Source organism: Heteronotia binoei, chromosome 2 (genome assembly GCF_032191835.1).
Source record: "Heteronotia binoei isolate CCM8104 ecotype False Entrance Well chromosome 2, APGP_CSIRO_Hbin_v1, whole genome shotgun sequence".
NCBI lineage: Eukaryota > Metazoa > Chordata > Lepidosauria > Squamata > Gekkonidae > Heteronotia > Heteronotia binoei.
The window spans coordinates 191,806,449-191,832,376 of record NC_083224.1 but is presented as its reverse complement, the minus strand read 5'-3'; the positions used below and the strand labels follow the sequence as shown (position 1 = coordinate 191,832,376).

The window sequence follows — 25,928 nt, the reverse complement described above, 5'->3', positions numbered from 1 at the left end:
AAGAGGTTGGTAAGCCCACTTTCTAGTGCTAACTGCTGCAAAGTATGATTCTCCCAGGAAAAACAAAGATGAAGACACTTGGAAAAGCAGCACTCGAAAAGAAGTTTGGAACCATACTGAATTATGCCCCCCAGACTCTGGGAATGATGCCCAAGTGTAATAAGCAGAGTACTTCACAGGGCTGTTTTCAGATGTTTTCCTTCATGCCAGCCTTGTTGGGTAATTAGAGATTTGAAGGTGAAGCTTGAGGAGGATGGGGTCTGGGAAGAGAAGAAGAAGTAATTGGATTCCTATCCCACAGTAATTCCCACCCTATACTCTGAATCTCAGAGTCTCACAATCTCCTTTACCTTCCCCCCCAATAACAGACACCCTGTGAGATGGGTGGGGCTGAGAGAGCTCTGACAGAAGCTGCCCTTTCAAGAACAACTCTACGAGAGTTATGGCTGACTAGGGTTGCCAAGTCCAATTCCAGAAATATCTGGGGACTTTGGGGGTGGAGCCAGTAGACTTTGGAGGTGGAGCCAGGAGACACTGGGGTGGAGCTAGGAGCAAGGGTGTGACAAGCACAATTGAACTTCCCTCCACCCTCCCCTTCTCCGATTCCACCCCAGAGGCGAAGCAGAGCGGGCGGCGATGCCGCGCTGCTGCCGCCTCTTCCCTGCCCCACCGCAGCCGCTCCTCCGAGATGGGCCCAGCCTGAGCCCATCTCGGAGGAGCAGCCACGGTGAAGCGGAGAAGAGGCGGCAGCAACGCAGTGGCGTTGCCCGCTCCGAGATGGGCGGCTCGCCACGCTCCTTGGCGCCGTTTCCCCCCACCTCCCCCCGCTTCCGTTTTTTTGGGGAGCAGGGGAAGAGGCTGGAAATCCTGGGGTCCCCCGCCAGGGCGGGAGGGTTGGGAAGCCTATGGCTGACCCAAGGCCATTCCAGCAGCTGCAAGGGGGAGGAGTGGGGAATCAAGAGGAGATCCATCACAGGGCATAATGTTGTACAGTTCACACACAGCCATTTGCTCCTGGCGATCTAATCTGTACTGCCATCATCTGGAGACAAGCTGTAATTTCAGGGATCTCTTTGCCCCACTTGGAGGCTGGCATTGGCAACCCCACCTGTAAACTGAATAGGATTTGCATGGGTCTATTTATGTCTACTAGAACCTGCCCCCCCAGCCTCTTCCCTCCCTCCCTCCAGGTTTCTGCAGCAGAAGAGAAGTCCCATCAGTAGCAACCAGGGGAGAAGTCCCATTAGTAGCAACCAGGGGAGTCCCATCTCTAGGCAATGAAAGAAGAACTTGCACCTAGGACTTTTCCTGCAGGTTGCCAGCCTCCAGTTGGGGCCTGGAGCTCTCCAGGAAGAACAACTGCATCTCTATGGTTTCCTCCCTCTCTGTGGCCTGGAGTTCTCCCAGAATTACAACAGAGCTCCACGTTAGAAATCAGCTCTCTTGGAGCAGGGGTGGCCAAACTGTGACTTGGAAGCCACGTGTGGCTCTTGGAGAGCCAGTTTGGTGTAGTGGTTAAGTGCATGGACTCTTCTTTGGGAGAACCGGGTTTGATTCCCCACTCCTGCACTTGCAGCTGCTGGAATGGCCTTGGCTCAGCCAGAGTTCTCTTATCTGGGAGAACCAGGTTTGATTCCCTGCTCCTCCACTTGCACCTGCTGGAATGGCCTTGGGTCAGGCAAAGCTCTCTTATCTGGAAGAACCAGGTTTGATTCCCCACTCCTCCACTTGCAACTGCTGGAATGGCCTTGGGTCAGCCATAGCTCTCTTATCTGGAAGAACCGGGTTTGATTCCCCACTCCTCCACTTGCAGCTGCTGGAATGGCCTTGGGTCAGCCAGAGCTCTGGCAGAGGTTGTCCTTGAAAGGGCAGCTGCTGTGAGAGCTCTCTCAGCCCCACCCACCTCACAGGGTGTCTGTTGTGGAGGAGGAAGGTAAAGGAGATTGTGAGCCGCTCTGAGACTCTTCGGAGTGGAGGGCAGGATATAAATCCAATATCTTCTTCTTCTTCATTACACAGTCAGAATAGCACCTTTAAGGACAACTTAGTTTTATTGAAAATGTCAGCTTTCGTGTGCTTTTAAGCACACTTCATCAGACGAGGAATCAGGCACAGTGAGCCCCCACTGTCCTGTTGGCCTACTTGGAGAAGGCATTTATCTCCTTAAATCACTTCTCCAAGCTAGCCAGAGAATGCATTGGAAGTTTAAGTTGCTTTCTTTCCACCTCTCTCCCCCCTCCCCAATCTTGTGAGATTGTGAGCCGCTCGGAGACTCTTCGGAGTGGAGGGCGGTATATAAATCTAATATCTTCTTCTTCTATTTGCCTACATGCCTTCTTTCCTTCCTTGCAGCTCTCAAACATCTCACATTTATTCATTGTGGCTCTTCTATTAAGCAAGTTTGCCGCCGCCGCCCCCCCACCCCCGCCCTATACCAAAAGGCGGGTGGCACTAGGCCTCCAACCTCTTTATTGAGCCCGCTTGGATCGCAGGAAGCTTTTCCATGTGTCTGTCTGTGGGGAACAGTGGCTCTCCAGGTCTTTTTTTGGCCTACAACTCCCATCAGCCCCAGCCAGCATGGCCAATGGCTGGGGCTGATGGGAGTTGTAGGCAAAAAGAGTCTGGAGAGCCACTGTTCCCCACCCGTGGAACGGAAGTACCGGACGCGCAACAGGAAGCCGCTCTAGCACCCCGCCGTCGCTGGTCCCTTGAAAGCCCGCATGGGCTCGTCCCTCCGGGTCGCGCGGTGATGGCGTCATCCCTGGGCGCGTGCAAGATGGCGGCGGCTGCGGCGCGGCGGTTGCTGTGGCGATGCGGGCGGCCGCCGCTGCTGGGCCGCGTGTGGCGGCGGGGGCGGCTGTGCGGCTGGTCCGGGCCCGGGAGACCTGCGCCCTTCGCCCTCGCCGCGGCCGGGCACCCCCCGGGGCCCTGGGCGGCATCTCCACGGGGCCTCCAGCTCCTGCTCCGGGGAGGCGGCAGCCGGAACGGCCTCGAGGGCGGCGAGGAAGGTGGGGCGGCGGGCGAGGAGGGCGGCGGCGGCGGCAGCGAGGGCCTCCCGGGGGACAGCTCGGGCGGCGCTCCGGTGGTGACGGCGCTGGCCCCGCTCATGGTCCCCGAGCACGTCCCGCACGTGCCCCTGGTGGCTGTCACCCGCAACCCCGTCTTCCCCCGCTTCATCAAGATCATCGAGGTGAGGCGCTTGTTGCAAAGCCCGGCGGCACCCTCGCCCACCCACTGCGGGGCTTGTCGCTTCTCCGCACTTTTCTGCAGCGGGGCGGAATCTGAAAGTGGCCAAGTCGAGGCATTAAAAGTTTGGAGTTAAGATGGAGAAGAAGATACTGGATTTATAGCCCGACCTCCAGTCAAAGTCTCAGAGCAGCTCACCATCTCCTTTACCTTCCCCCCCCCCTCGCCTACACAGCAGACGCCCTGTGAGGTAGGCAGGGGTGAGAGAGCTCACCCAGAAGCTGCCCTTTCAAGGACAGAGTCTCAGAGCGGCCTACAATCTCCTTTCCCTTCCTCCCCCACAACAGACACCCTGTGAGGTGGGTGGGGCTGAGAGAGCTCTCCCAGAAGCTGCCCTTTCAAGGACAGAGGCTCAGAGAGGCCTACAATCTCCTTTCCCTTCCTCCCCCACAACAGACACCCTGTGAGGTAGGTGAGGCTGAGAAAGCTCTCCCAGAAGCTGCCCTTTCAAGGATAGAGTCTCAGAGCGGCCTACAATCTCCTTTCCCTTCCTCCCCCACAACAGACACCCTGTGAGGCAGGTGGGGATGAGAGAGCTCTCCCAGAAGCTGCCCTTTCAAGGACATAGTCTCAGAGCGGCCTACAATCTCCTTTATCTTCCTTCCTCACAGCAGACAACCTGTGAGGTAGGTGGGGCTGAGAGAGCTCTCCTGGAAGCTGCCCTTTCAAGGACAGAGTCTCAGAGTAGCCTACAATCTCCTTTCCCTTCCTCCCCCACAACAGACACCCTGTGAGGCGGGTGGGGCTGAGAATGCTCTCCCAGAAGCTGCCCTTTCAAGGACAATTCCTGTGAGAGCTACGGCTGATCCAGAGCCTTTCCAGCAGCTGCAAGTGGAGGAGTGGGGAATCAAACCCGGTTCTCTCAGATAAGAATCATAGAGTTGGAAGGGACCTCCAGGGTCATCTAGTCCAACCCCCTGCACAAGGCAGGAAACTCACAAATACCTCCCCCTAAATTCACAGGATTTTCATTGCTGTCACATGGCCATCTAGCCTCTGTTGGAAAACCTCCAAGGAAGGAGAGCCCACACACTTAAACACTAGTGTTGCCTCTTGCTGTTTTTGCTGCTGCAGTGCACTGTGCCATATTCAGCTCTTTTGGCTCTGGCTGCACCAGCTCAGCCATGGCAAATCTTTTTTTCACTCTGAGCATCTACTGGTTGTTTTCTTAGTGGGGCTTGTTTTCTGAGGGTGTGTGTGGAAGATTTGATTATTTTGTTGTTTCCAGGATTGCTGTTTGCCAGTCATAAATTAATGTATATTTCATTGAGGGAATCTGTTAGAAAGGGGTGTCCTAAAGCAAGGGAGGCCAACCCATTTGTTCATGCACTAATCTTTGCTGCAGGCAAACTAGTTGGCCCTTGTCATGTATACCCTTGGCCCTTAGTGGAAAAGCACGCTTTCATTTCCTCCTGTTGCCTTGGGGTGTTTCTGGGACTTGACACAGGACTCACAAGTGAGTCATTTGATGGCATTTCATCTTATTTCATCATCTTGTGTGCTCATTCGAGGACGCTTGCTAAAAAGCTCTTTAGTAGAGTTGTTGGAGGGGCAGCTCGCTGTTAGTTCCTTTGCAAGTGTGGTGCTGTGGCCTTGGTGATGCTGGAGACGGAGATTGTGTCCTTGTAGGGTTGGCCTTGTGCAGCCACGCTTGAAGGGCCCCAAGGTTTGCTTCAGGGACACTGATAAGCCCAGAGCACACCAAGGCCTCAGTCACTAAGAAACCCTGCTGTGTGGCAGAGCAGGAAGATAGCAGCGCTTATGGGAATTTGACAGAAGCTACAATGGAGCTTGTGTGCTTTGTTCCCTGAAGATCCGCTGTGATGACAGTAGCCTTCGCTATTCATGGAGGAGGGGGGAAACGAAGCTTTAAATCTGGTCACAAACCCCTTTTAAGCCAAAGCCGCCAGCGCGCTTTAGCCTTGCCAAGTAGAAATCACGTTTTGGCACAAGGAGCTCTCTCGGTAGAAGAATTTTATAAATGCTGGATTAAAAAAACAAGGGAAGTCCACGTTTGGTTTAAACAATTTTATTGATAACATATGGTTACAATGTCTAATTATATCCTTACTATCTCTAACCCATATGATATTTTCAATCCCCCCTCCCTCCATTACTAGACTCCCGCTGAGGTTATATACTTAAGTTCGATTATAAACGTACCCTTAACCAATCAAAGTTCAATGTCTTTCTTTTCTCACTTTCATATTAAATGTTTGTCCAATGTCTTTTTACATTCCACTCTTGCTCTATATATCCTCTAAATTTCTTCCACTCCTTTTTGAACACATCCAAATCGTAGTCTCTTAAAGTTCTTGTTAATTTGTCCATCTCACTCCACGATAAAACTTTCACGATCCAGTCCCATTTCTCTGGTATTTTTTCTTGCTTCCACAACTGCGCATACAATGTCCTAGCAGCTGAGAGCAAATACCAAATGAAAGTCCTATCTTCTTTTGGAAATTTTTCCATTTGTAATCCCAGCAGAAAAGTCTCTGCAACTTTCTTAAAGTTGTATCCCAAAGTTTTAGAAATTTCTTGTGGTATCATCCGCCAAAACTTTTTCGCTTTTTCACAAGTCCACCACATATGAAAAAAAGAACCCTCGTGATTTTTACATTTCCAACATCTATAAAAAACAAGGGAAGTCCATGTTGTCCGGCATCCTACGGCCAGCTGGCTGCTGCTTGGAAGTTTTCACGCAAGATATGAAAGCAACAGTTTTGCTGTGTTGCTCTGTAGCATCTGTAATCGTAGGGGTATAGCTTCAAACATGGAGGTGGTTCCGTATATATTGCAAAGGTGCAGTTAGTGCCATAGGCTAACCAATGCCACGGACAAGCTAACCAATATGCTGGGACCACAGTGTAGAGAGGCAGTGTAGTGTAGCGGTTGAGTGGCGGACTCTGATCTGGAGAACTGGGTTTGATTCTCCGCTCCTCTTCCATAAGCAGCAGCCAGCTGGGTGACCTTGGGTCAATTGTGGTTCTCTCAGAGCAGTACTCGGAGAGCTCTCTCAGCCCCACCTATCTCACAGGGTGTCTGTTGCGAAGAGAGGAAAGCAAGGAGACTGCGAGCCGCTCTGAGACGCCTTCATGTAGTGAAGAGTGGGATATAAAACCTTCTAAAAAAACCACCCCTCATTGTGTGCATAAAAATTATGCTAAACTGTAAGTTATATTAGAAAAAATTCTGTATACTGTTAAAATGTGAGCGTTATACTATTACAGAAATAGAAATCTATAGAAATGCGTTGTTTAATAGTTGTCGTGACATTGTCCACAGTCCACACAGAGCAATTGAATCAGTGTGTTCCAACCTTTGCTGAAATGTGAACAGTTCTTTTTGGATGACTTTGCTGAGTACTGAAGCTTATGACTTCTGAGGAAGGCGGCTGGAAATGGGTCTTGTCAGAATGCTCATTAAGTCATTTATTGACAGCAAGTTAAACTAGATAGGTCATCTCATAATGTGACAGTTTGTACTGCCTAGTACTGTTTGTCAGTGAAGTCATTCATTGACAGCAAGTTGAGCTGGATGGCAGGTAGTGACTTTTGAAGAGTTTTTAAAAAAATGTTGGTATTTTGTACAAACTTGTTCCGTCGGGTTTATTGTAAAGGTTGGAACACATTGCTTCAATTTCAAGAGCCAATTTGGTGTAGTGGTTAAGTGACAGATTCTTATCTGGGAAAACCGGGTTTGATTCCCCACTCCTCCACTTGCAGCTGCTAGAATGACCTTGGGTCAGCCAGAGCTCTGGCAGAGGTTGTCCTTGAAAAAGCAGCTTCTAGGAGAGCTCTCTCAGCCCCACCCACTCCACAAGGTGTCTGTTGTGGGGGTGGAAGGGAAAGGAGATTGTAGGCCGCTCTGAGCCTCTGTCCTTAAAAGGGCAGCTTCTGGGAGAGCTCTCTCAGCCCCACCAACCCACAGGGTGTCTGTTGTTGGGGAGGAAGGGAAAGGAGATTGTAGGCTGCTCTGAGTCTCTGTCCTTGAAAGGACAGCTTCTGGGAGAGCTCTCTCAGCCCCACCCACCCCACAGGGTGTCTGTTGTAGGGGAAAAAGGGAAAGGAGATTGTAGGCCACTCTGAGACTCTGTCCCTGAAAGGGCAGCTTCTGGGAGAGCTCTCTCAGCCCCACTCACCTCACAGGGTGTCTGTTGTGGGGGAGGAAGGGAAAGAAGATTGTAGGCCGCTCTGAGACTCTGTCCTTGAAAGGGCAGCTTCTGGGAGAGCTTTCTCAGCACCGCCCACCTCGCAGGGTTTCTGTTGTGGGAGAGGAAGGTAAAGGAGATTCTAAGCCACTCTAAGATTCAGAGTGGAGGGCGAGGTATAAATCCAGTATCATCTTCTTCAATTGGGCAATGTTGTGAGAACTATTAGATGTTGCATTTCTATCTACCCTGTTTCCTTGAAAATAAGACCTACCCAAAAAAATAAGCCCTAGCAGGATTTCTATGCATTTGTTAAATATAAGCCCTACCCCGATAATAAGACCTAGTGATGGGCGTGGCTATGCAGCGTATCTGCACAGCCACGCCATGCATTTCGGCGCGGAGTGGTAAGGAAGACTGAAATACCTGGAGAGTTATGACAATGTTCCAGAAGATGACTTAACTGTATTTGAATAAATGTAGATGGTTGTATCGTACTTAATAAAAAATAAGACATCCCCTGAAAATAGGCCCCTTCTTGAGAAAAAACAAATATAAGACAGTGTCTTATTTTCGGGGAAACGGTATTTCTATTTTTGTATGAATAGAATAACACTCACATATTAAGAATATACATAATTTTTATGTACATTGGGTTTTTGTGTTTAACAAGGACATAACTAGCTCGTAGAGATTCATGACCTCTGAATTTTTTAAGGTTAAAAAGCATCCACAGGAGGTTTTTTGAAGAAGAATTGCAGATTTATACCCTGCCCTTGTCTCTGAATCAGAGACTCAGAGCAGCTTACAATCTCCTATATCTCCTCCCGCCATAACAGACACCCTGTGAGGTGGATGGGGCTGGAGAGGGCTCTCCCAGGAGCTGCCCTTTTAAAGACAGTCTCAGAGCGGCCTACAATCTCCTTTCCCTTCCTCCCCCACAACAGTCACCCTGTGAGGTGGGTGGGGCTCAGAGAGCTCTCCCAGAAGCTGCCCTTTCAAGGACAGAGTAGCCTACAATCTCCTTTATCTTCCTCCTCCACAACAGACACCCTGTGAGGAGGGTGGGGCTGAGAGCTCTCCCAGAAGCTGCCCTTTCAAGGACAGAGTCTCAGAGTGGCCTACAATCTCCTTTCCCTTCCTTCCCCACAGCAGACACCCTGTGAGGTGGGTGGGGCTGAGAGAGCTCTCCCAGAAGCTGCCCTTTCAAGGACAGTGTCTCAGAGAGGCCTACAATCTCCTTTCCCTTCTGCACCCACAACAGAAACCCTGGGAGGTGGGTGGGGATGTGAGAGCTCTCCCAGAAGCTGCTCTTTCAAGGACAGAGTCTCAGAGCGGCCTACAATCTCCTTTCCCTTCCTTCCCCACAACAGATACCCTGTGAGATGGGTGGGACTGAGAGCTCTCCCAGAAGCTGCCATTTCAAGGACAGAGTCTCAGAGTGGCCTACAATCTCTTTTCCCTTCCTTCCCCACAACAGACACCCTGTGAGGTGGGTGGGGCTGAGAGGCCTCTCACAGCAGCTGCCCTTTCAAGGACAACCTCTGCCAGAGCAATGGCTGACCCAAGGCCATTCCAGCAGGGGCAAGTGGAGGAGTGGGGAATCAAACCCGGTTCTCCCAGATAAGAGTCCGCGCACTTAACCACATTTTGGGGGGAAGTGGAAGGTTAACATTGCTGTAATGACAAATTTCCTATCTCTGAGCAACTGCTAGCTCCTGTAATTTTTTTTTTTTAAGATGATCTCCCACCTTGTATGTCATCCTCTTCCCTCATGGACGTGGGAAGAAGGCTGATTTGGGCTGGGCAAACAGAATGGGGGGCAGGACTGTACTTCCTACTCCCCCTCCCACAGCATCACCCTTGATCCAAGTTGGAGGAGAGCCCTGTTCCTTTTTCTTGGCCGTAGAAAGACCTCAGAAGACCTGTAGATCATCTTCCCAAATTCTTCAGTCTGCCTCACAACATTGCCTTCTTGCTTAGGTGAAAAATAACAAGCTGGTGGAGCTGTTGAGGAGGAAGGTCCGCCTGGCCCAGCCCTACGCCGGAGTCTTTCTCAAGAAGGATGACAAGTGAGTAGCAGCTCTTGATTCCCCACTCCTCCACTTTGATTCCCCACTCCTCCACTTGCACTTGCTGGAATGGCCTTGGCTTAGCCAGAGCTATCGCAGTTGTTGTCCTTGAAGGGACAGCTTCTGGGAGAGCTCTCTCAGCCCCACCTACCTCTCAGGATGTCTGTTGTGAGGGAGGTAGAGGAAGGAGATTGTAGGCCGCTCTGAGACTCTGTCCGTGAAAGGGCAGCTTCTGGGAGAGCTCTCTCAGCCCCACCCACCTCACAGGGTGTCTGTTGTGGGGGAGGAAGGGAAATGAGGTGGTAGGCCGCTCTGAGACTCTTGTCCCTGAAAGGGCAGCTTCTGGGAGAGCTGTCTCAGCCCTACCTGCCTCACAGGGTGTCTGTTGTGGGGGAGGAAGGGAAAGGAGATTGTAGGCCACTCTAAGACTCTGTCCTTGAAAGGGCAGCTTCTGGGAGAGCTCTATCAGCCCTACCTGCCTCACAGGGTGTTGTGGGGGAGGAAGGGAAAGGAGATTGCAGGCTGCTCTGAGGCTCTGTCCTTGAAAGGGCAGCTTCTGGGAGAGCTACCTACAATTTAGCTGCCTTTCTACCTTGTGGAACTCAAGGCTGTTTATAATGCAAATGAAACAACAGTTAAAAAACACATAAATTGAGGCTGACAGTAAATTAAAAAAAATTAAATGAGTCAAGGAACAGGGAAAGTCCCCTGTGCAGGCACCAGTCATTTTTGACTCTGGGGTGATGTTGCTTTCACAACGTTTTCACGGCAGACCTTTTTCCGGGGTGGTTGGCCATTGCCTTCCCCGGTCATTTCACTGTCTCCCCGGCAAGCTGGGTAAATGAGTCAAAGGCAGTCCTAAATAAAATTGTCTCCAGCTGCCTCCTAAAGGCCAGAAGTGGAGGGGCCAGATCTGCCTCCCTGAGGAAGTTTTCAGAATGGTGGGGCTACCACTTAGAAGGCCCTCTTTCGTGGGACAGCAGGAGAGCTTCTCACCATGATCTTAATTTCCGGGCAAGAAGGCTGTTGGGAAGCAGAGGGCAGCTGCTTGGTGTCATCTAGATCGCTGCAAAATCCGCTGGAAACAAAAATGCTGGCTGTTAAAGCTGCGGGTTCTCTGCGTGTCAAAGTGGAGCCAGCGTGGGTGGGCCCTTGACTTCCGCTCTGTGCCGCTCAGAGCCCAACGGGGCCCTGTTTTGATCCTCTGTTTCCAGCAATGAGTCAGATGTGGTGGAGAACCTGGAAGAGATCTACCGGATGGGGACGTTTGTCCAGATCCACGAAATGCAGGACTTGGGGGACAGGCTGCGGATGATTGTCATGGGACACCGGAGGTAAGTCCCGTTGTGGTTGCCCCCCCCCGGGCAGCCTGCGGGAGCTGCGTGGCCCTTGAGGGGTAGAAGGGACGCTGCCTTGATGGGGAAGGCTTCCCACTTCCTGACCAGGTCTTCCCAGCAGTTAAAGACTGCGCCGTTAGAGAATTAGCCAAGGGCCCCAAGTGCAGCTGGATCTCCAAGGGCCCTGTGATGCTGCCTGCTTACTGCAAAGCCCTGGTGTGCTGGGACATTGCGTCCAATCCATGGTGACCTGAAAGGTCATTGTGCAGGTGCCCCCCCCATCTCCCCCCACTTCCCCGGCAGGAAGTTGTAATCATCAGTAGGTATCTTTAGCTCTCAGCCACATGCCTGGCTGATCGGGAAAACCTTGCGGCTTTGGTCCTGGTGGGCAGGCGTAAAGCTTGGTCCTTTCCCGTCCAACCAGAGAGGCGTAGAAGGTTGTAGAGCGCCCTCTGGAGTTCTGCTGAGAACAGCCAGTGAGGCGTTTTTAGGGCTTGTGTTGAGAACCCGCGTTAAACTTTAAAAGCATTTCAGGTTGTATTCGCCCTCACATCCACACTTTGCTCAGCGGTGCCTTCCTCCAGTGCCCGTGCTGGAGGGGAGTGAGCTGAGCAGAGGGGCAGAACTGGATCCAGCAACAGCTCCAAAAAGACTGCAGCGTTTTGACTCCTCTTCCTCCTCCTCCCTCTGCCGGGACTTTCCAGGGAGTCTGTGCTCCAGATGATGCAAGCTGGGCAGAGAGTGGTGGATAACCCTCCCCCCGAGGAGAAAGGGGTGCTTTTGACTTGGCCACAGCAGGGCTGCAGTTTTGTGCTTCCAAGTGTTGTGTTTGTGCATGCTGCAAGGTGCCCTCCTGTGACAGAGCAAGGTCAGTGCAGCCCAGAACGGCAGCCAAACCCCCTTCCTGAGCCTGCTTTCCCCTCTTCAGAAAGCCGGTTTGGTGTCGTGGTTAAGTACGTGAACTCTTATCTGGGAGCACTGGGTTTCATTTCCCACTCCTCCACGCGCAGCTGCTGGAGTGACCTTGGGTCAGTCACAAGTTCTCTCAGAGCTGTTCCTCTCAAAAGCAGTTTCTGTCGGAGCTCTCTCAGCCCCATCTGCCTCACAGGGTGTCTGTTGAGGGGAGGGGAAGGGAAAGGAGATTGTGAGCTGCTCTGAGACTCCCAAGCGAAGGGCAGGGCATAAATCCAGTGTCTTGTCTTCTCCTGTGCTGCAGAATTCGCATCAACAGGCAGCTGGAGGTGGACCCGGAGGAGCCTGAGCCTGAGGCCAGGCAGAGACCGCGCAGGAAGCACAAGCAGTCCAAGCGGGAGGCCACGGAACAGCCGGAGGCCCTGGAGTCCACGCTGGAGCCCTTGGAGGCAGCCCCGAGCGAGGTGCTCATGGTGGAAGTGGAGAACGTGGCCCACGAGGATTTCCAGATGACAGAAGAGGTCAAAGTGAGTGAGGGGGCCCCGGGCAGTACGGCCAGCAGCAGCGGGGCCTCCTTGGGCCTGGCCTGGCGGGGGGAGGGTTTGCAGCCAGGGAGGCAGGGCAAAGGCCCCTCTGGGCCCTGACTGTGCCCCCCGGTGTGTGTCTGCAGGCGCTCACGGCGGAAATCGTCAAGACCATCCGGGACATCATTGCCTTGAATCCTCTTTACAGGTTCGTTTCCCTCCCAGCGTGTTAAGTGGGTTGTGGGGGTTTTGCTGGTGAAATAAAAATTAACGCCCCCTCCAGTTTGGCTTGGAGTTGCTGACGGTGGCGTTTTAGGCAGGTTTTCTGAGCCCTGCAAAGAGGTGCAGCAAACCTCACTGGCAGGCATTTCTGGTACCCTGTGTGTGTGTGTGTGTCAGGGACGGGGGAGGAACCCATCCTCACCACACAGGGTTGGACCCTGAGGCGCCATTCCTCTGGCTCAGGGAGCCCTTCAAAGGTGCAAGAGGCTCTTGAAAGGCCTCTCTGCTCGGGGAATGGGCCTGTGGGATCCATCATTTTCCCTGCAGGAAGCTTGTGGCAAGCCTGATCTATGCGTATCTTACACCTTTTTGTCCTCCCCTTCTGTCAAAGAATGCAGGGCGACATCCATAGCTTTCCTTTCCATTTTGTCCTGACATGATATGAATATAGGAATCTGCCTTCTACTGAGTCAGACCCCCCTGGGTCCATCAAAGTCAGTCTTGTCTTCTCAGACTGGCAGCGGCTCTTCAGGGTCTCAAGCTGAGGTTTTTCTCGCCTATTTGCCTGGACCCTTTTTAGTTGGAGATGCCGGGGATTGAGCCTGGGACCTTCTGCTTACCAAGCAGATGCTCTGCCACTCAGCCACCGTCCCTCCCCTGAGCATATGAACCTATGATGTTGCCTTCTACTGAATCACACCCCTCTGGGTCCATCAAAGTCAGTATTGTCTACTCAGGCGGGCAGTGGCTCTCCAGGGTCTCCAGCGGAGGGTTTTCTTGCCTACTTGCCTGGAGATGCCAGGGATTGAACCTGGGACCTTCTGCTTACCAAGCAGATGCTCTACCACTGAGCTACCTTCCTTCCTTCCTTTGAACCTATGAAGCTGCTTTCTACTGAATCAGACCCCCCTGGGTCCATCAAAGTCAGTCTTGTCTACTCAGACTGGCAGCGGCTCTCCAGGGTCTCAAGCTGAGGTTTTTCACACCTACTTGCCTGGACCTTTTTAAATTAGAGATGCCGGGGATTGAACCTAGAACCGCCTGATTACCAAGTAGATGCTCTACCATTGAGCCATCATCCATCTTTCCTTTCTTCCTTCCTGCCTGCCTTCCTTCCTTCCTGCCTTCCTTCCCTTGAACCTATGAAGCTGCCTTCTACTGAATCAGACCCTCCTTGGTCCATCAAAGTCAGTCTTGTCTCAGACTGGCAGCGGCTCTCCAGAGTCTCCAGCGGAGGTTTTTCACACCTACTTGCCTGGACCCTTTTTAGTTGGGGAAGCTGGGGATTGAACCTGGGACCTTCTGCTTACCGAGCAGATGTTCTCCCACTGAGCCACCGTCCCTCCCATCGAGCCTTTGTGGTAGGCTAAGCTACGAGAGCATGATTGGCCCAAGGTCCCCCAGTGAACTTCATTGCAGGGTGGGGTCAAAAGTCTGAAGCTCCCTGCTCCTGGTTCAGCACTGACTGCGACACCGTGCTGGCTCTCTCACAGACTGTGACGTCACCCTGTATCAAACTGAGTCTCTTGGAGCCTACCTCCATGTGGCATGCAGAAGATCCCAGGTTCAATCCCCAGCATTTCCAGTTGAAAGGTTCTGGCAGTTGGCGATGTGGAAGACCTTTGCTTGAGATTGCGGAGAGCCCCTGCCAGTCTGCGTAGACAAAGCTGACCTCGGTGGGTCAAGGAGGGCTGGGTCTGATTCGGTATAAGGCAGCCTCCTTTGTTCCCTCTGGGAATTTGCCAGAGGTGACAACTGACCTGCCTCTTAGCCATTTAATCAACCCGTCCTTCAGTTGGTTGTAAATGAATGGTTGCTTGCCGTCAGACCCTCCATATTTGGGGAGGGACGGTGGCTCAGTGGTAGAGCATCTGCTTGGTAAGCAGAAGGTCCCAGGATCAATCCGCGGCATCTCCAACTAAAAAAGGGTCCAGGCAAATAGGCGTGAAAAACCTCCGCTGGAGACCCTGGAGAGCCACTGCCAGTCTGAGTAGACAATATTGACTAGAATGGACCCAGGGGGGTCTGATTCAGTAGAAAGCAGCTTCATAGGTTCAATTTGTTTCTCTTTAGGGGAGGGATGGTGGCTCAGTGGTAGAGCGAAGGTCCCACGTTCAATCCCCGACATCTCCAATTCAAAAGGGTCCAGGCAAGTAGGTGTGAAAAACCTCAGCTTGAGACCCTGGAGAGCTGCTGCCAGTCTGAGTAGACAAGACTGACTTTGATGGACCCAGGGGGTCTGATTCAGTAGAAGGCAGCTTCATATGTAAGGGGAGGAATGGTGGCTCAGTGGTAGAGCATCTGCTTGGTAAGCAGATGGTCCCAGGTTCAATCCCCAGCATCTCCAACTAAAAAGGGTCCAGGCAAGTAGGTGTGAAAAACCTCAGCTTGAGACCCTGGAGAGCTGCTGCCAGTCTGAGTAGACAAGACTGACTTTGATGGACCCAGGGGGTCTGATTCAGTAGAAGGCAGCTTCATATGTAAGGGGAGGAATGGTGGCTCAGTGTTAGAGCATCTGCTCGGTAAGCAGAAGGTCCCAGATTCAATCCCTGGCATCTCCAACTAAAAAGGGTCCAGGCAAATAGGTGTGAAAAACCTCAGCTTGAGACCCTGGAGAGCCACTGCCAGTCTGAGAAGACAAGACTGTCTTTGAGGGACCCGGGGGGGGGGGGGGGCTCTGATTCAGCAGAAGGCAGCTTCACAGCTTCACAGGTTCATATTGGTGCTTTTCTGAGGTAGTGGAAGAATCACGTAAGGAAGCTTGGGGAAACAGTGGGTGAATAAGGAAAAGAACTTGGGACGGATGGCTTAATCATTTAATGGCTGTTACAGTTCCTTTACGTTCCTGTCTTGGGAATAAATCATCAGTAGGTGTCTTTAGCTCTCAGCCACATGTCTGGCTGATCGGGAAAACCCTTGGGGCTTTGGTCCTGGTGGGCAGGCATAAAGCTTGGTCCTTTCCCATCCAACAAGAGAGGTGTAGAAGTATATTGCCATCCCGTAACCTTATAGTCAGTAAATCAAGTTCCGCAGCTTCTATAAGTTTTACAATAAATTCTTCCCTGGAAGGTATATTTGGTGACTTCCAGTATTTAGCATATAATACTCTTGCCACAGTAACAATATACATTAACAGCTTGATTGTATTAGACGGAAAGGTCTCTCGACAAACATTTAGAAGGAAAAGTTCTGGGGAATGATGTGGTGTAATTTTCAAAATTTTCTGAATCCAGGTACTAATTAACGCCCAGTACTTTTTGGCGTGTTCACAGTTCCACCAAACGTGAAATATTGACCCTTTTATCTTTTTACACTTCCAGCATTTATCGGAATAACTAGAATGGGCTTTAGCCAGTCGGTCTGGTGTTAAATACCAGCGATAAATCATTTTATAGAGATTTTCTTTATACTGAGCTGGCTTTATTAATTTTACATTCCTTTTCCACAACTTCTCCCATTCTTCTAAGGGGATAGTATAGCCAAAGTCTCTCAACCATTTAACCCAAGTTTCTTTTACCACTTCTCCTTGCATTTTCTCCTTAAGTAACCACTCATAGATTTTAGAAATTAATTTCTGGTCCGTCTGAATAATTTGGTCAATCTCATTTAATTGTTTCGAGAAGCCAAATTCTTTATCTTTTTGGTGAATAGATTTTATTTGGCACTTCAGCCACCAATCCATTTGGTCCATTTCTTCTAATCGCAAATTATTTTGTCTATCTAACAAGTTTTGGTAACTTAAATTAGTCCACATATAGAGATTCGGATGAGAGTGGGCCTCTACCGGCGACAACCACCTTGGCGTATATAAGTAAAACTTCTTAATCTCCATCCAAGCTCTATAAAGGGACCGTCTTATCTCATGTCTCCAGAAGGAACTATTTTTGGGGGGATTTTGGTACCAAAGATACCCATGCAATCCTCTCTCTAAACCCGCTCCCTCTATCACCAAAGTTTTTTTATTTTTTAATGTGAACCAATCTGTTAACCAAACTATTCGACAAGCCGTATGATACAACTTCCATTCTGGTAGGGTGAGGCCGCCTCTAAGTTAGCTATCCTGGAGTACCTTAAGCCTGATTCTAGGCTTTTTATTCTGCCAAATGAATGATGACGTTATTTTATTAATCTGTTGGAAGAAAAGTTTGGGGAGCAAGGTAGGGATCATTTGAAAGAAAAATAATATTCTTGGTAATACATTCATTTTTATGGTTGCGATTCTGCCCAGAAGGGAGATCTGCAAATCTTTCCACCTAATTAGATCTTGTTGAATGTCTTTTACTAATTTCTCATAATTGTTTCGATATAGATCTTTCAAATCATTTGTCATTTGAATTCCTAGGTATCTTATTTTTTTCCCATATACAAATTCCGACTGAGTTCCAAATTGAGTGACTTGTTGTTCGTTCATATTTTTAGTAAAAAATTTCGTCTTCTGGACATTAATCTTAAGCCCCGCTACTTGTCCATATTGTTTAAACATTTCCTTCAAATGAACAATAGATAAGTTAGGATCCTCCAAGACACACAATAGGTCGTCTGCAAAAGCTTGGACCTTCAACTCCTCTCCCTTAATTTTAATACCTCTTATTTTTCCTTCGTCTCTGATTCTTTGCAACAAGGGTTCTAAAGTTAAAACAAACAAGAGGGGAGACAGGGGACATCCCTGTCTTGTGCCTTGTGCTATATCAATCAGGTCCGAGTTAGTGTTATTAAAGTTGACCTTGGCATTTTGTTCCGTATATATAGTTTTCACCATGTTCCAAAAGTTTTCTCCACAGCCCACTGCTTTCAATGATTTCAGAATAAAATTCCAATTCACATTGTCGAAGGCTTTCTCTGCATCGACAAATATAAACGCCGCCTGCTTCTCTGGATGCTCTTTGTAAAATTCAATAGCATTTAGTAAAAATCTTAAATTTTGCCTCATTTGTCTGCCTGGAATGAAACCTGTTTGATCTTCATGGATAATTGTACCGATAACCTTTTTCAGTCTATTTGCCAACACTGTAGCAAAGATCTTGTAGTCGGCATTCAACAAGGAAATAGGTCTATAGTTTTTCACTTCTGTTGGATCTGTACCTTCCTTGTGTATTAGCGAGATCAGCGCCTCCTTCCAAGATACTGGGACCCTGTGGTACTTTTGCATGTCTTCAATGACGCTTTTATACGGAATAAGCAATTCTTCTCCACATACTTTATAAAGTTCAATTGGTAACCCATCAGGTCCTGGCGCTTTATTCACTTTCTGCTGACTTATCGCTTCCACAATCTCTTGCATAGTAATTGACGCTTCCAATTTTCCTTTTTGCTCTTTTGATAGTTGTCTCAGCTTCGTCGTTGCTATGTAGTCATCTTGCCGCTGGTTATCCAAATTTTGGTCTTTATATAATTCTTGGTAAAATTTTTGAATTATCTTTTTCATCTGATTGGATTGTGTAAACTCATTTCCTTCTTCATCCTTGAGTGATTTTATGATTTTTTTATTCCTTTCTTTCTTAAGTTTATATGCCAGCCACCTACTAATTTTATTGGCACTTTCAAAATGAGTTTGTTTCATCCATTTCAGCTTCTTTTCTACCTCCTCCATTAATAGTAAGTTAATCTGATGTTGAATAGCCGAAATCTTTAGTCTTATCTCTTCTGTATTTCTTTTCTTTAGTTGCTTCTCTTGCACACCTAATTTAAGAACCAATTCATTATAGGACTTCAATCGTTCTTTTTTCCTTCCCACTGCATATCTTATTGCAATTCCACGAAAAAAAGCTTTGAATGCATCCCAAATAACGTGCATGCTGGTGTCTTTCACTAAGTTATACTGAAAGAATTCTTTAATTTCCTTCTTAGCTGTTTCCAAAAATTTATCTTCTTTCAAGATCTGCAGATTAAGGGTCCAACGAGGCTTTTTTAAGGTTTCTACCAAATTTATTTGTATAGGATTATGATCCGCATAAGTTCTTGGTAGGATATCTGCCTGCTGGAGAGACAACATTAAGTCGGCCGATAGCCAACACATATCAATCCTTGACCAGGACCTATGCGCCGATGAATAAAAGGTATAGTCTTTAGTTGAGGGATTCTTCGTTCTCCACGCATCTAATAAATTAAATTCATCCGCTAATTTAAGAAAAGCTTTTGGCAGAGTGTTCCGTATCTTTCTTTTTTTTTGTCCTTCAAATTTTTTATCCTTTTCTATGTCCAGCACTGCATTATAATCGCCAATAATGCAGCAGTTCTTTGGTTCCAATTCTATCAGTTTCCTATGTAGAATTTGGTAAAATTTCTCTAATTTCTCATTAGGTGCATAGATGTTAACTAGAATCACTTTCTTGCCATTAAGGTCTATCTCTATTATCACTATTCTTCCCTTTTTATCCATATACAGGCATTTAGAGTGGATAGATCTGGATACATAAATAGCTACTCCCCTCTTCTTTTTCTCTGGATCAGATGAGCAATATAGGTTTCCTAATTTATCGTTTTGTAGGTACTTTATATCTTTTTCTTGGATGTGTGTCTCTTGTAAGCAAATTATTGAGGAGGAGGTCTTCATTAGTTGCTGGAAAGTTTTTCGTCTTTTTCGTGGATCATTCAGGCCGTTCACATTCACTGATGTTATTTGCAGTCCGGACTTAGGTCTCATTTTGGCAAGTCTATACTACCCGGTATTAGTTTCTGAACTTTTTTAGTTTTATACTTTATCTTGGTTCTTTCCCTCTGCACCCTCTGCACAGGTTGTTCTTCGGGATTACTTTGGCAGCCTTCTTCTTCTTGTTCATCCTCTGTTTCCGATTCTCGACTACTTAGATCTACAAATTGTTCCCAAAATTCTTCTAATTTTTCCATCGAATTGATATTATGTCTTTTGGATTGATATGTAAAGAAAATCCCTTCTGGAATTAACCATCTGAATTGTATTGAATGTCTAATCAACCATGTTGAGAGTTTACGATATTTCATTCTGCGCTGACGGACTTCCCAAGGCACGTCCTTCAGCACTTTGATTTTTACATCTTTCCATTTCAACTCCTGTTCTTTTACCTTCCTCAAAATTTTTTCACATGTTGCAAGATGTACAAATTTAACTTGAACCTCTCTTGCCAAATTATGTCGTCGCGTATAACTGGAGGAAACTCTTCTGGCCCACTCTATATCTCTCCTTCCCCCCTCCAAACATTCTTCATCTTCAAAAGTTAACATCTCCATAATTTTCTCTATTATATTTTCATTCTTTTCTTCTGGTATGTCCTGAAAACGTAATATATAGGCCGCTTTCTCCACCTCCAACCTTATTACTCTTTCTTCTAATTGAGCCATCTTTGCTGCATTGTCATGAACTTTATTGGACATCTCTTTTTCCTTTTCCTCCAACTTGTCCACTTTAGCAGTCAAACTGTGGATCTGCTGAGTGTTCCCCAGCAGTTGTTTCTGAAATTCTTCAACCTGTTTATTAGTTTTTATTATCTGTCCCATTAAGTGTACTTTCATGACCTCTAACGCTTCCTGGTTTTGTTTAAAGCCAGCCGTCACTATGTTTTGTAACTTCTCAATAGCATCTTGATTTGCTGTCTCAGGTACTTGTTTCCCCCCTCCCCCAGGGGTGGGTGAGGGGGTGCCTTGTCCCAATTTTTTTGGTCCCATCTCTGTTTCTTATGAAACTTCCTTCACCTCCAAGTTTGATATTAATATTATTTTAACCTCCTAAATCCACTGTTCTGCGTCCTCTTTTCCAGAGGATTGCCTTAATTAGTTTAGGTTAATACAATTAAATTATTCAGTCTATCTATAATCACCAACAGTTTTCCAATATATAATCACCAACAATTCAATTCATTCCAGTTCAAATTCATTCAATTCAACACATCAAATTACCTTATTAACAATTCATTAAATTCCTTATCCCAATTTCTATTTTATGTAAAATACAATTATCCTTACACCAAGGTATGCCACTATGTTCTTAAGTTACTTCTCCTAATCCAGCAGCTGCACACTATACTTTTTCTCCAGGCATAGCTAGACCGTTTTTAAAGCATATAATTCTCAGTTCTCCAATATAATTGTCCCTTCTATTATATGTCTCTTTTTATATTCCTCCTTTCTTGTTGACTCTGTTTATCCTTCTTCTGCTCTTCTTCTTCCACCCTATTGTACTTTGTCTTTATTGTCTATATTCCAAAAATTTATTACAGTTTATTCCAAACGACTTCTCAGGACTCAAAAACCCATCTTCAGCGGAGAGACAGCCGCAGAGAATCTCTGCTAAGAACCGTCTCTCCACCCTTTATCCGATCCACGTCTTCCAAGTTTTGTGCTCGGTCTCTTTTTAACTCAGTTCTCTGGCAGTCAAAAACCCATTTTCAGCGGAGAGACAGCCGCAGAAAATCTCTGCTAAGAACCGTCTCTCCACCCTTTATCCAATCTAAGTCTTTCAAATTTTTTGCTCGGTCTCTTTGTAACTCAGTTCCCCTAGGAGCCGGCGCAAGTCCTAGACGTTTTCAGTTAACAAGATAGACGCCATTCCCTTCCCCCCTCATGGTTTCACTTTCAATGGTACAGATGCCGCCATTACAGAGACTTAGCCTTATTTTCAAACAGTGCTTCTTTTCCTTCCCGTCTCCTACACTTTCTTTACCCTTCCGCCTCTAATATTTTACAGTTTATTTTAACATAAGTTCCTCTGTCATTCTTCAACCCGCAACTACTTACTCTGTCCGTCAATCCTTCCGACCGGCTTCTCTCTTCCAGAATACAGCCGCGCCTGCACACCGTCCGTTTGTCTGCCCGGTCAGCTCCACTTCGCCTTCCCGTTGCTGTTTAGCGATCTTCCTTTCCTTCTAATCAGTTCTGTATTAGTTCACAGTAGTTCTAACTATCTCATATTCTCTTCAGTTTACAAACAGTCTCATTTACCATTTACCGTTCGTCCGTCTCGTCTCTCTTCTCTCCGCGCCGCTTCTCCGCTCCTCCAGCCTTTCCCCGTTCTGCGCCTTTCAATCAAGTCCTCGTTCCGCAACACAATTGCCACTTCGATGGATACTTTTGGAAACGTATTTCAACTTATAGGTTCTTCTTGTTGATCCAAACAGCGGATAAAAAATGCTGCCTCCGTCTGCTCCCTTGTCCGGTAGCCCGGTTAGTCACCTATGGTGTTGCTGGGGCATCGGCTAAAGGGATTAAAAGGAGATGGATGAAGAGCCTCCGCTACCCATCCAAACTCCTAAAGGCACCCCAAACTGCGATGCGCCTTCTGACGCTTCTTTAGGGGGTGCTTCCAGTCGGGAAGCCCCCCCAAATGCCCAGCAAAACAGAGCTTCTCCCGGAGCTCGGGAAAAGTCTCAGCGACACCACGCCATTACACCGGAAGACCTGGGAACCGATATTTTGTTGGGTTAAAAGCAAAGGTTTAGTAATGGATTAGCAGAAACATATAAAACTATTCTCTGTCTACTCCCGGGATGCAAGGGAGGATGTTTGTGAGGTGGGGGGAGATTGAATCTGAAGATGTGAATGTGATATATGTATTGTATATGTATTATATGTATTATATGTTTAATTGTTACTACTTGTCTTTCACTTGGGTGCAATAAAGTATTTATTCACGGAAAAAAAAAAAAAAAGAGAGAGGTGTAGAAGGTTGTAGAGCACCCTCTGGAGTTCTGCTGAGAACAGCCAGTGAGGTGTTTTAAGGGTTTGTGTTGAGAACCCGTGTTAAACTTTAAAAGCATTTCAGGTTGTATTTGCCCTCACACCCACACTTTGCTCAGCGGTGCCTTCCTCCAGTGCCCGTGGTGGAGGGGAGTGAGCTGAGCAGAGGGGCAGAACTGGATCCAGCAACAGCTCCAAAAAGACTGCAGCGTTCTGACTCCTCTTCCCTCTGCCGGGACTTTCCAGGGAGTCTGTGCTCCAGATGATGCAAGCTGGGCAGAGAGTGGTGGATAACCCTATCTATTTGAGCGACATGGGGGCGGCGTTGACAGGGGCGGAGTCCCACGAGCTGCAGGACATCCTGGAAGAAACCCAGGTGAGGCTCAACGCTGGCTAGGAGAAGCCCACAGTTCCCCTTCTGCCTTCACCAGTCGCCCAGCAGGAGTGCAACCAAGCTGCTTCTTCTCTTCTAGATTCCCAAACGCCTGTACAAAGCCTTGTCTCTTCTCAAGAAAGAGTATGAACTGAGCAAGCTCCAGCAGCGGCTGGGACGGGAGGTGAGCCCCAGAAGCTGGCCTGGAGGTGCTGAGCCCAGCGCCCCATGCCCAGGAGCCTCTTTCAGGGGGCTCCCCAGAAGATGGGAGGGAGGGGTCAGGAGCAGGTTCCAAAGGGGGGAGGGGGCAGTGGCTCTGCCGGGACTGAAGATTGAGCCCCACTCCAGCAGAGTGGCTTTCTGCCTGCCCCAGAGTGCCCAGCTGGATCAGACCAAAGCATAGTCTGTTTAGCCCAGAGAGGCTTCCCCGACCCTTTGCCTTCCCCTGCCCACTCAAGCAGCTGGCATTCAAGGTATTACTGTCTCAGAATATGGAGGCTCTGTTAAGATACCTTTTGCTAGATCTCCCTCTCCTACGCTTGGGGCTCTTTAGCTTGGAGAAACGTCGACTGCAGGGGGACATGATAGAGGTTTACAAGATAATGCATGGGATGGAGAAAGTAGAGAAAGAAGTACTTTTCTCCCTTTCTCACAATAAAAGAACTCGTGGGCATTCGATGAAATTTCTGAGCAGTTGGGTTAAAACGGATAAAAGGAAGTACTTCTTCACCCAAAGGGTGATTAACATGTGGAATTCACTGCCACAGGAGGTGGTGGCGGCCAAAAGTATAGCCACCTTCAAGAGGGGTTTAGATAAAAATATGGAACACAGGTCCATCAGTGGCTATTAGCCACAGTGTGTGTGTATGTATAAATTTTTTTGCCATTGTGTGACACAGAGTGTTCGACTGGATGGGCCGTTGGCTTGATCCAACGTTCCCTAGTTCCCTCTCAAAAGCCATCTGTGTCATTGGCATTGCTACGTCCTGTGTCAGTGTGTTCCATATTTTGCATTCATTCATTCATTCATTCATTCATTCATTCATTCATTCATTCATTCATTCATTCATTCATTCATTCATTCATTCATTCTATTTATATTCCGCCCTATCCCAGAAAGGGCTCAGGGTGGATAACAACGTTATAGGAAAGGAAAGGTCTCCTGCGCAAGCACCAGTCGTTTCCGACTCTGGGGTGACGTTGCTTTCACAGTGTTTTCACGGCAGGCTTTTTACGGGGTGGTTTGCCATTGCCTTCCCCAGTCCTCTACGCTTCCCCCCCAGCAAGCTGGGGACTCATTTTACCAACCTCGGAAGGATGGAAGGCTGAGTCAGCCTTCGGCCGGCTACCTGAATCCAGCTTTCGCTGGGATAGAACTCGGGTCGTGAGCAGAAACTATAATATGTATTGTCTTTTTAATTATTAGACTGCATCTGAGCATCTAGCATTAACTTTCCCCCGTACTAGGAATTAAAAACAGAACGAAGCAGTCTGGCATTCAACAGTACTTTGCCCTATTCTGTGACCTTGTACAGTTGCATTTTTGTTGATCCAACCTCAAACACAAAACCCCCGTGTCTACACAACCTTGAAATAGCTGTCATGGGCAAGTTGTGTTGCCTTTTAAAAATAAAACAGTTATCAAAGATTCCAGGTTTTCACGGCTGGTAACATCATTAGGGTTTGTAGAATCTTTCGGGCTCAAGTGCCGTGTTCTACTGGCGAAGGTTTTCCTTCCAGACGTTTCGTTCTCGGCTGCGGAGAACATCCTCAGTGGCGTTGCAGCCGGAGCAGGCGCTCTGACCTTCTTGGCTGACCGTCTCAATGCACAGCGGCCAAGAAGGTCAGAGCGCCTGCTCCGGCTGCAACGCCACTGAGGATGTTCTCCGCAGCCGAGAACGAAACGTCTGGAAGGAAAACTTTCTCCAGTAGAACACGGCGCTTGAGCCGAAAGATTCTACAAACCCTAATAAAACGGTTAGTTTTATATGAGACCCATAGCAATGAGGAAATGATTCCGGTTTCTAAAGGACTCGGCCCCTTTCCTTGAACGTGGGACGCCTGCCTCCTTGAGGAAGCGGTGCTCAGCAGAGCCAGCCTGACTGAGATTTCCATGCCCTGGATGGATTGGAGGCTCCCCGTCCTGTGCCTTTTGATGCCCCTCCTGGAGTCTTGGGCGGGTTGCAGGTGGGGAACGGAGGCCCACCGGAGCCAGAGCTTCTGGGGCTCTTTTGGGAGAGGTGGCCCAGCCCCCCGCTCTGGCCCCTTCCGCAGGTGGAGGAGAAGATCAAGCAGACCCACCGCAAGTACCTCCTGCAAGAGCAGCTGAAGATCATCAAGAAGGAGCTTGGCCTGGAGAAGGAAGACAAAGACGCCATCGAGGAGAAGTTCCGGGAGCGCCTGAAGGAGCTGGTAGTGCCCAAGCACATCATGGAGGTGATCGACGAGGAGCTGAACAAGCTGGGCCTTCTCGACAACCACTCCTCGGAGTTCAAGTGAGTCTCCCTCCCTCTCTCCTTCCCTCCCACTAGCTCAGAACAGCACATGAAGAGAGTCTTCTTCCTCTTGAGCTGATTGACCAGCATAGCCAGCTTCACAAGGGGATTGGATAACCATCTGGAGAAGAGGTCCACCAGTAGCTATTAACTATAGCGTATTGTTGGAACTCTTGACTGGGGCAGTGATGCTCTGTATTCTTGGTGCTTGGGGGGGGGGGGGGGCTTCTAGTGTCCTGGCCTCATTGGTGGACCTCCTGATGGCACCAGGTGTGACACAGAGTGTTGGACTGGATGGGCCATTGGCCTGATCCAACACGGCTTCTCTTCTGTTCTCTGCCCTGGAGGTAGGCGAGAGGATCAGGAACTGGGCCAAAGTCACCCAGGAAGTTGCAGCATTTTCTAGGCCAGGTACTGGTGTGAGGGGCAAACAGGGCAAGATTTTAGCCCCCAAGCCCCGCTGGTTAGTTTCCTGGAGGCATCTGATTGGTCACTGGGGGAAGACGGCTGCTGGGCTAGATGGATTCTCTGGTCAGATCCAGCAAAGCTGCTGTTAGGCCTCAATGCCCCTTCACTAGGATAACCTCGTAGGATTTCTGTGTACAGAGGCGGATGGAGGACAAAGAGGTCCATCAGTGGCTACTAAAGGGAACCTCCATGTTCAGAGGCAGTCAGCCCCTGAATACCCATTCCAGAGGCTACATCAGGAGAAGGCCCCAGCATCTGTGCCTTGTTGTTGGACTTCCTCTCGATCTGCTTGGCCCCTGTGTGAGACAGGATGCTGGGCTAGATGGACCCTCACTGGTCTGATCCAGAAGGGCTCTTCTGATGTTCTTCTAAGGGGAAGGCCTCAGCTTCTCTGTCCTGTTGCTGGCCCTCCAGAGGAGCCAGCTGGCCACTGTGTGAGACAGAAAGCTGGACTGGATGGACCCTCACTGGTCTGACCCAG

At 48.6% G+C, this 25,928-nt stretch overlaps 1 protein-coding gene across 1 annotated transcript in view; it reads left to right on the top strand.

The window, feature by feature from the left end:
• Positions 1–3,011: 3,011 nt before the first annotated feature.
• LONP1 (lon peptidase 1, mitochondrial) overlaps positions 3,012–25,928 on the top strand; it is a 38,719-nt gene continuing 15,802 nt past the window's right edge. The window contains exons 1-8 of the mRNA XM_060232749.1: positions 3,012–3,190; positions 9,380–9,468; positions 10,683–10,802; positions 12,022–12,244; positions 12,388–12,449; positions 22,358–22,487; positions 22,585–22,668; positions 24,759–24,979. Of these exons, the coding sequence (XP_060088732.1) occupies positions 3,107–3,190; positions 9,380–9,468; positions 10,683–10,802; positions 12,022–12,244; positions 12,388–12,449; positions 22,358–22,487; positions 22,585–22,668; positions 24,759–24,979 (1,013 nt within the window). The 5' untranslated portion in view covers positions 3,012–3,106. The remainder of the gene's footprint in view (positions 3,191–9,379; positions 9,469–10,682; positions 10,803–12,021; positions 12,245–12,387; positions 12,450–22,357; positions 22,488–22,584; positions 22,669–24,758; positions 24,980–25,928) is intronic.